General features: G+C 35.7%; 1 protein-coding gene across 1 annotated transcript; it reads right to left on the bottom strand.

The window, feature by feature from the left end:
* Positions 1–797: 797 nt before the first annotated feature.
* Positions 798–7,626, bottom strand: LOC106707669. Its single transcript, XM_045677994.1, has 15 exons — positions 7,480–7,626; positions 7,080–7,245; positions 6,636–6,818; positions 6,205–6,453; positions 5,754–5,877; positions 5,016–5,186; positions 4,632–4,761; positions 4,157–4,287; positions 3,614–3,751; positions 3,430–3,539; positions 3,020–3,155; positions 2,689–2,858; positions 1,950–2,167; positions 1,608–1,713; positions 798–1,081 (listed from the first exon to the last, which is right to left on the bottom strand). The coding sequence occupies exons 1-15, from the start codon at positions 7,503–7,505 to the stop codon at positions 821–823; spliced, it is 2,319 nt and encodes a 772-aa protein (XP_045533950.1). The 5' UTR covers positions 7,506–7,626; the 3' UTR covers positions 798–820.
* Between the last annotated feature and the right edge of the window lie 2,348 nt (positions 7,627–9,974).

Here is a 9,974-nt window from a genome sequence, read left to right on the forward strand (position 1 = left end):
AACCAACCATTTTGCCTTTCACGGGATTTGAACCCAGCATTAAAATAAGAAACAAAATTTATTTAAGCCATTGGCTTTAAAAATACATTAAAAAAATGTCTACTTTATTACATTTTGACGGACAGTTTTATTGTTGTTAAATTACAAATTTGTTGATCTGCAAATATAAAGGACGAGGGTTCGAATCCTAGATAGTTTGTACCAAATATTTTTGCGATTTTTTTTTGTACAAACTTTTTAATGCAATTCGCTCCACCATCTGTTATATTTGAGATTGTCTATGACCCCGGAAAGATTGAAAATTTACATATTTTTTCAATGTTTTAGCTTACAACCATCATTATTATCTCTGGTTGAGAGAGAATAGAGTTAGAAATGTTTCCAGGCAAAAAATACTTGAAAACACTTTAGTTGATCTAATATTTGACGTAAAGATCATATCATCGGGGCATAGACAACTGCTAAAGGTGATCAATATACAAAAACGCTTAACGACGCAAGAAATAATAAACCCATTCTTATTTGTAACTGATACTACTCTGAGTATCAATTACAGTCCGGTGTTTAGCCGGAATAAAAGCAGAAATAAATAAAGTTCTTGGAACTTCAAATTTTAACTAAAATCCTAGTAATTTTCGTGAAGCGTAGCTTTCATTAGCTTTTCAATAGAGAATAAATGTTTTGTCGAGGCTTCACCTTGCTTAATTTAATTCTTAACATTTTATAATGTAAAAAAATCTTCATACGTAGTTTTTGCTTTTAAAATTTCGTTTTTAAAAGGTATTTTTTACAGAATGGATGAAATACCTCTATCCCTTAATTAATATAAATAGCTGGATTTATTTATTTTCCGATATATTGTAAGTGCCGAAAAGACAACCATAGTCAATTGACACTTGTCTATAGTGTGACATTGACATTTGTCTATGGTATGACATTGTGGTAGGGTTGTCTCCGGACAAGGTGAAACATCGACACGGTGGATACTTAACGCAGGGTGGGGCTTCGCGCTAACCCTAAGACATACGAGCGGTCGCCGCGGTACCTTAGTGTTCCCCGCGCCCTCCGGCTGCGCGCCCAACTAACAACCAGACAACAGGCACACATGAAAGAGGTCACATTACAACAACAACAACAACTAATCCATACATTATCTGTCAGGTTTCAAATGTCTGTCAAAGAAAAAAATATATTATCTGTCAAATGACGTGGCTGAATTTTTGATTCCATTGACTTTGCATTGTAAAAAATATTAAACGTCAGAATTTTTTAGGTGGCATTGACTCTGTTAACTGTCAAAGTGTATTTATAAAGTTTTATTAAATATGAGTGGCAAAGTTAGTGTAATCAAAACACTGAAATCTGAAAATTACAATTTGCATACTTTTCAATCGGGTTGGCATCTTATTGTCTATGGTATTTTTAAACATTGTAACAATAAATATCTATACAGTGTTAGTATCTGTTCTTTATAACTTGTGTTAACTTGCTATAATAAAAGTAACAAAATTAGTTTAGTAGGTAGATAATTTTGGGCATAAATAGTATTTTTTTTGACTTTCCGAAACAATGTTCCGTATAGCTATATATTTTGAGAACATACTGACCGTGATGGCGTGCGGCGGAGGCTTCTGTCGTGCTGCAGGCTTCTTCGTCTCCTTGGCCACCTGCAGCTCGTGCGGGGTGAAAGCGCACGGAAGTATTTTGCGATACCTACGACATACTGCTTTTAGGAAAACCTATAATTTTATATGTTATTCTTTGGGTTATAAAATACTTTAGTCTAAGAGAAATTTCACCATTTTTAATCATTTTCCGCTGACTATTAAGTCACCATTAGGTGTGTTATATTTGGTTGATGATATGGATCGTATAAGAGTTCCGGACTAGATCATCTAGGTGGTCTAAGTTCAAATCAGCCTTAATTCGGTCTTAAGTTGTGTAAGTACTTGTGCAACGGCAGCAACAACGGCACGATGTTGGGCGGCGCGCGCACCGCCTGCGTCTCGTCCGCGTCCGCGCGCTGCTCGCAGCTGAATGCGAGCCGCACGCACTCGGCCACGCCCCCCGCCCCCTGCCCCGACCCCGCCCCGGACACGCCCTCTCCCGCCCCCGCCCCGCCCACACCGCACGGCCGGTACAGCAACGCGTTCATACCGTGGCTAGGCTATAACCACATACATACAACACTGTTTACGTACTTCTGTTTTAGTATTCTTGTAAATAAGTCCTACAATTAGGTAATCTACTAAAGTGTTGAATATATTAAAGTATTTTTTTATATTACAAGGTGAAAAATGAGCAAGCGGCCACATGAATTCGCCGAAATGACGAAGCGACCGCTGCCCATAGACATTCACAATTGCAGATGCGTTGCCTACCCTCAATCGACGAAGGAGGAGACGCGTAAAAAGAAAATATTTAACCTTCCTATGCATCTCCTCCATCAAATCCACCTCCCCTTCCCATTCTTTCCTTATAAGAAAAGGTTACAAAAAGGAAAGAGGACTAAAATGAGTCCTCCAGCACCACACTCATCAGACTGTACTTGGAATTACTTCCACTTGAGGCCTGTCTTCTGTGAGGTCGTGGTATTTCACTGAGCGAGGACAATTCCTGCAACTGTTGTTGTTGCTGACGTCTACCACTGGTATAACTTTTCCTATGTTATGAATTAGTGTGAAGTACCTCGTGCCTGAGCAGGTAGTGTCCGGGTAGTAGTCCCTGCAGCTGAGCCAGAGTGGTACCCAACGTGTGAGCGGCCTCCGCAGCGCCCGCCGTCGGGTGCTCCGCCCTCAGCTCCTCCAGATTGTTGCTGTCGACGCGCACCACCTCACCCGACTGACCGTCCACTCGCACTAATAGTATTTTAAAATATAACCAGTTTTAGGAAATATACAACAGTTAGACTTTATATATGACTTATATTAGAGCAGTAGGACTCAAAATCGGCGCTGGAATAATACACACTAACTGGCGCCAGTGAGCCAAACCAGTCATTGCCAAGTTGAATGTGTACCTGTCATGAGCGTGGCGTGCCTCCTCAGCATGAGCGAGAGTGCCAGACTGCTGATGGTGTGAGATGAGAGCTCGCTGGCGCCCAGCTCCAGCTGGTACTCCGGCACAGCCTCCAACACAACCTCACCCACAGAGTTCTGTCTCACAACAATAAGGAGTACGCTTGTTACACTTAATGTTACTAATACTATAAATGCGATTGTTTGGATGGATGGATAAATGTTTGTTTGAAGGTATCTCCACAACTGCTTATCAGATCTTAATTAAATTTGGCACAGATGTAGAACATAGTCTGGAAGAACACATAGTTACTTAATATGTTTTTTTTATTCCACGCGGACGGAGTCGCGGGCTATAGCTATACTATAAATATTTTATTTTTCTTGTAATTTTTCTAGCAAAGTTACTCACCTTAAGTTTATGTGAGCAGTGTACAATAATACTGAAGCTATCGGAATTGTTGAAATTTTTAAATCGCCACTTGTTAAAAGACCGCGGCGGAGGTCTTTCGAATATAGTACCTTTGGAAATAGACAAAAAAAAACTTTAAAAAATCGTCTTACATTAATATATATAACTTTTGTATAAAACTTACCTTCACAGGTACATTTGTAGATGTCACTGTCTACTTCTGGTTTAGTTTTAGTATTATTTTCATTGGATATAAAGTTGTTTGCTGAAGGATTTTCATCTGTCACTTCATCTGTATCCGTATTATTTGCTTGCATTTCATCTAAAGATTTAAAAAACACGAAATTCATGGCACAATATTAGAGTAAATTCATAACATTATAAAATATTCGTTATCACAATTTATGAGGAGAAAAGGGAGCAAGATCGAGATTGACAGTAGCACTAAAAACACTTAATTTTACATACAAAGTACTGTGGACTGTATTCGTGGCAACGACTTCCGTTAAATTATAAAAAAAAATCCAAAAATACGTAACTTGTTAAATAAAGTTCATAAGTTAGTTTTAACAAAAAACTGTTTTTTTTTCAAGCTGTAGATTGATACAACTTTAGTTTTGTTTTTAAACGTTAGAATGACATATAAAATTTGACAGATGACAGCTAGATGACGGTTTTTCTCCCCACTATAAAATTGTGTTGTTTTTTTTAATTTACATAAACTTACCAGCAACAATGAACAAGGGACATTCGTCATCGCTAGAGTCGTCCAAATATTGGGACAGATTTGTGCAACTTTTCATATTGTTAGCTGTTGTTTCTTTGCTCTTGTAATATAATTTAACTTTCTCTTCATCACTGTGTAAGAAATGTTTAGTTAAATATTTACATTCACACTTATAATTTAAAGGTATAAGACAGAGATTATGAATTATGACCAAATATTATAATATGAATATTAAAGTAGCTTTTGTTTGCGGGAGAAATTAAAGTTATTCTTTAATTCCATATTGACGGAGTTGTGGGCGATAGCTAGCCTTACTAATATTATAAATGCGAATGATTGTATTCATGTTTGTTCGAAGATATCTCCAGAACGGCTAAATGGATCACGATGAAATTTGGCACATATGTAGAACACAGTCGGGAAGAACACATAGGTGACCTATCCTGAAAATGTGTACGGTATGCTGTGGTCTTACGGTATGAGAGCGTGTTCCAGTAGATGTGTGTATGCTCTGCGTGTGCGAGTCTGAGCGCACTCCCTCACTATGGAGAACTCTCCACCCAGCACTAGTACACTATGACTGCTGCCATCTACAACAATTGATAAAAGATATTATCATACACTAAGGGAATATTTAGCGTGAGCTTAGGGAGCAAAAATTGTTCTGAATATGGAACAGAGTCAAAGAATCCGAGATCCACAGTCAAACTTTTGGCACACAGTTGTGGGACACTGTTATTCTAAAATGACCAGAAACCTTTCAATCATGAAAAAAAAGGATTATATACAATTATCAATATTTTATGGCATTTAATTACTATTTAAAAGCTTATATATATTGTATACTAAGTGAGCTCACCTGTTGTAACAACATCACAGACAGACAGACACAAAGACCACTGCTTGTCCGTCTGCAGAAGACAGGTGAGTGCATTCTCATCAGCCACACAAGCTGCCCCCTGCTCCGCCGCATACTGAGCCAGTGCGGAGTGCACCTCCGTCAGTGGTAGAGTTGTGGTGGATGTCTCGTCTGGACAATATCATTATCAAACTACCCTTGTTCCTACATGAATCTCGTATCAGTCCTTATATCTGAATTCACTACATTCTAGGTCCATATCATGCTGACTTTCTGCTCCTCTACTTCTCCATCACTGGCGCTACTTTCAAACTTCCTCTAATATACATATTCTTAACTTTATTTGTCACAACACTCATGCATTGTTTAATTTGTAAACAAAAAGTACACCTTGGTTGATTCAAAAATATTTTTTCACCAACCTCATAACATAAAGGATAAATAATCCAAGATTTCAAATTTTATCACTTTATCGAATTCAAGATGAAAAAAAATGCAATTAAAAAACAGTAAAAACTAATTATAACAACATTGAAAGAATCAGTACTATTGAATTGTAAAGCGTTTAGCTGAGATCTACAGTTTGGGTCCACTATATCACTTTAAACAATGTCTGATTGAAAATAGGAATATGGCTGTAATCTATTTTAGCTTTTAATTTGGAAAAGGGTATAATTTCTTTTAACAGACCTAGCATATAGTGGCAAGTGTAATATATAAACAAAGTTGTCTACTTACATGGTAATATTATTCTACAGGGGTGCTTCATACATGGCTCCGGTACAGCTCTCGGGATCATAATGGTCAACTTCTTTGTGATAGGCAGAGGATTGCTTATCTGTGGTAAACTGTTGATATCCACCTATTAAAAATAAACCATATTAAACTTAAATGCATTGTTTTTTTTTTTACCAGAATTAACTTTTCTTTTTAAAGTCAAAAACTAATGAATCAAATAATTAAATTCTTTCAAGAAACCTCTATCAGTAAAAATATAGACAATATATTTTTTTATCCATCTGGGATGTAAATCAAGGTTACTTGTATAGTAGATTTCAGTTATTGTGGCTGCTCTTAATTTCACGTGAGTCTTTGCGCAGAACACAAATTTAGGTGTAACAGGATGCACTTTGCACTGCACCAATAATCTTGGGCTGTCAAGATATTTGAAAATAGCTATACAACTTACACTAATTAATTCTTTGTCATGTATCATTTCATACTTGTCATTTCTTGATTCTAACGGTATTTGTGCGGCCATTATATAATTCTTTGGAAATGATTCCATTTCTTTGGCCTTTATCTCAAACTCCGCCTCATACATTGTTTCCACAAGGGGTTTCGGTCTGAGAGCTCTTATGCAATGGTTTGTCGTCCACATAGTTTTAGCCCACGCTATGAATTCCTTTTGCTCCTCCAAATAAGCTTTTTGTACATCCTGAAAATTATAATACAGTCAAAATCTGTATTGAAAGAACTGGCACAATTCAGTATTAATAACCAATCAAGGATAATAATTTGGTTTATTTTAGTTACCTTAAAGACATTTTTATTAAGTTCATTTACAAAACTTTACTAATAATAGAATGAAATGAAAATTAAAAAAAATGTTTTACTCACTTCAAAAATTTTGTAATCAAAATTCTTTGGTAGTGGTATAAATTCTTTTGGCAAGATGTCAGGATTCTTGGCACAGAGCACCTTTAGACATTGAAAGTGCTGTGACCTTGTCAGATTGGAGAGTTTGGGGTAAGGCAGTATGTTACGGAATCCAGGTACAAACACTCTGTGTTGTACATTGTTCTGTGAAAAAATATAGATATTGTAACATTTCAACAGAGCAGTTGAACTGTGTTTATGATTGTTTATTATTCACATTAATTTAAAGGCTTTAAATACTTCAATAGTGAATGTTTTCCTCTCGTAACAAATCCTAACTCTAAATAAAATATTACAATGAACCTAATTAAGTGCATGGCTTTTTGTACGAGGCTATATTTAAATGCTTAATGGACATATAATGTTTATTTCAATGTGAAAATGTTTTTAAATTTAAACAGTTACCATTTGTTGCTTTGCTAATATCTCATTCCAATTGAATGTAGGTTTTTCATCTTCTGATTCACTGGAAATTAGCGGGTCTCGGAATTTATTTCGTAGTATCCTCTCTGTCACACAGTTGTCTAGATCATTTTCTCTTACAAAATAGTGCTCATGTTCAGAGTAACACCTAAAATAAAAATGGCTTAGCTTCTGTATGTATATCTCATGTTGGTAGTTTAAATTGTGTTTTAATAAAAACACTATAAATTCTAGTGCATATAATTATAGTGCATCAAATAGTAAATTTGAAAAACAATGTTCAAATTTTATTTGTGTTTTATTTATGAGGTATTAGATCATTTAAAGGAAGTACTCTAGAAGAATAATCACATTTTATAAACAATGTGTAATGTTAACTTACCAATCAAATTGTCTTATGTGTTCCATGTTTTATTTTCGCTTATATTTGTTTTTCATACATCAGTTCTTTATTACAGAGTTAAGCACAAATTCGTTGGAAAAAATAAGTGTCTATGCGTTTTACATGTAATATATTTTGATATAACAATTTCTTTACTATTCTTTTGTTACACTTTTTCATTATTTAAATTAAAATGACCTATTCATTTTCACAAATAAATGTGTTAATGTTTTGACTTGACTTTGACATTGACTTTTACACTCGTAACCTTTTTAATATCTGAAGCAAAAGTTGCTTATCTATCCAGCCAATTCAAATATTGTTTTACGGAAAAAAATATTATAAACCAAACCAAAATACCTTAATTTTATAATTTTTTACATTATTTATTGTTTTATGATTTCCGGTTCAGACATATAGTTGAATCTCGTAATCGATTTCGAACTACTTTTACAACATTTTTGCACGAATGGGCCGGGTCGATCGGTGAAATATTACGACCACACAGAAGACAGGCGTAAAGTGGAAGCAATTTCGCGTTTCGTCTGATGAGTATGGTGCCGGAGGCCTAATTTTAATTGACTTTCCCTTCCCACCCTTTTCTTATTAGGAAAGGATGGGAAGGGGAAGTGGATTTGGCGGAAGAGGGGACGCATAGGAAGGAGAAATATCCTCTTTCTTTGCGTCCCTTTCTCCGTTGATTACAGTAGGCAACGCATCTGCATTTGCGGATGTCTATGCGCAACGGTCGCCTTGCAATGTCGGCGAATCCAGGTGGCCGTTTGCTCGTTTGCCACCTTTTGATATATAAAAAAAAACCTGAGATTAACTGGATATATATTACACAGGTTATGTTTGGGTAATACACCCGTTAGTGCTGGCGAGTTCAGTACGCGCCTGTTGTATGGCATTCTCAATTTGTTAATGTCCGGGCAACTTTTCAGAGTAATAATCACAGCTAAATAATACTTTTGATCATATTTTTGATATTAGGGCTTGAGTTATGTAAGTATAGTATCGGTATGGTTTGAGTTTATCTAAAAAGTAATATTCAGACAATATTCGTGCGAATATATCACAATAACAATGAGACCCGTCGTGTTTCACGCAAACCCATTACAACGGATAAAACATTTCACGCCTCAGTTCACTGTGTAATGCCAACCCAAACTTATTGAATAGGGAAATAGGGATCCAATAAAAATCCTGTCAAACCCAAGTCGCTCCGACAGGTGCGCTGTGCGTAATCTGCCTCGAGCCGACTTTCGTGACGTGACGGAGGCGCGGGTCGCGGCGGCCGCGGATTGGAAAATTATCTCTGATTTATTTCACACCTGACTGCTTACGATTTATTCATGAGCTTTCGGACCAGGTCGGGACTCTGAACACATCAACTTGTTATCACAATTGTTTTTCCAAATTTAGGAAAGTGTTTTTGGTATGTTTATTTTTATTTCGCATTGGTGACATAAAAATGCTCGTCTGAATTTTTAACTTGTATACGATGTCATATTTATAGAAAAGTTACAAAATAATTTTAAAAATACTAATACGATGTGATGTAAAAGCTAGTGTCACGGATAATATATGTTGTGGTTCCGTAGCGAAAGGGTTGCTGGCAAAGGTGGGCATTAACTCGTTAATCCGTTAATCGTTAATTAACGAAGTTAACATTTTCCTTAACGGATTAACTTTTAAGTTAAATTCAAAAAGTGTTAACGCTCTTGTTAACTTCCGTTAAATTCTACTTCCGTTAATTTAGTCCGTTAATTGTTACAATAGACACTTATTGACGTGTTGTCATTTTATTTTAAATTATGCATCAGGCTACATTTGTAAGTTCGGCTATGTTCGGCGACCGTCGGCGAGTCGAATGGTGAACGAGAACGAGAAAGAAAGAGACCGAGCGAGTGTGATGCATGTTATACAATACACCAAGCGGCCGGGATAGACGTGATCAAAAGAGTACCACAGAATCCTTGTTCAAAAATAGTGACGATTTAAACAAACTTACCTCTATCAAATATTGCGAAGTTTAGGCGCTAGACACCTTCAAAGTTTATTAATTATTTCACATTTACACAAATATCTCGAAAAGTCTTTATTACATTTTATTCACATTAAAACTGGTTTTCATTTATTTAACATCACTTTTTTTTAGAACAAGACTTTGTTATAAAATCAACATAAGGTTCGAAAACACTTTACTCTTAATTCAATAATTGTTATACGTGAGACGCAAAATCTATTAAAAAAGATAAACTCGCGTTGAATTGCAATCAAAATAATCGAGTGTGCATTACTCTTCAACGTCGTACCTAAAATACAACTAAACTTTGTTACAGACAAAAATGTTTATTTTGGTTGGAGTTTAAAGACAACAAAAAATATAAAAAATATAGTTTATGGTTCATTTGAAAAAGCGTACAAATAGGATTTTTTTGTCATTGCGTAGATAAGAAACAAACAATGAAAAATAAATTTAAAAATTCGAA

The sequence above is a fragment of the Papilio machaon genome, chromosome 5 (assembly GCF_912999745.1).
Source record: "Papilio machaon chromosome 5, ilPapMach1.1, whole genome shotgun sequence".
Taxonomy (NCBI): domain Eukaryota; kingdom Metazoa; phylum Arthropoda; class Insecta; order Lepidoptera; family Papilionidae; genus Papilio; species Papilio machaon.

Coding starts and splice junctions, on each gene's coding strand:
- LOC106707669 (XM_045677994.1), bottom strand. CDS start 7,505: ATGGAACACATAAGACAATTTGATTG. Junction 6,819..7,079: donor TATTAGCAAAGCAACAAATG/GTAACTGTTTAA, acceptor ATTTTTTCACAG/AACAATGTACAACACAGAGT. Junction 2,168..2,688: donor ACTACCTGCTCAGGCACGAG/GTACTTCACACT, acceptor ATGTGGTTATAG/CCTAGCCACGGTATGAACGC.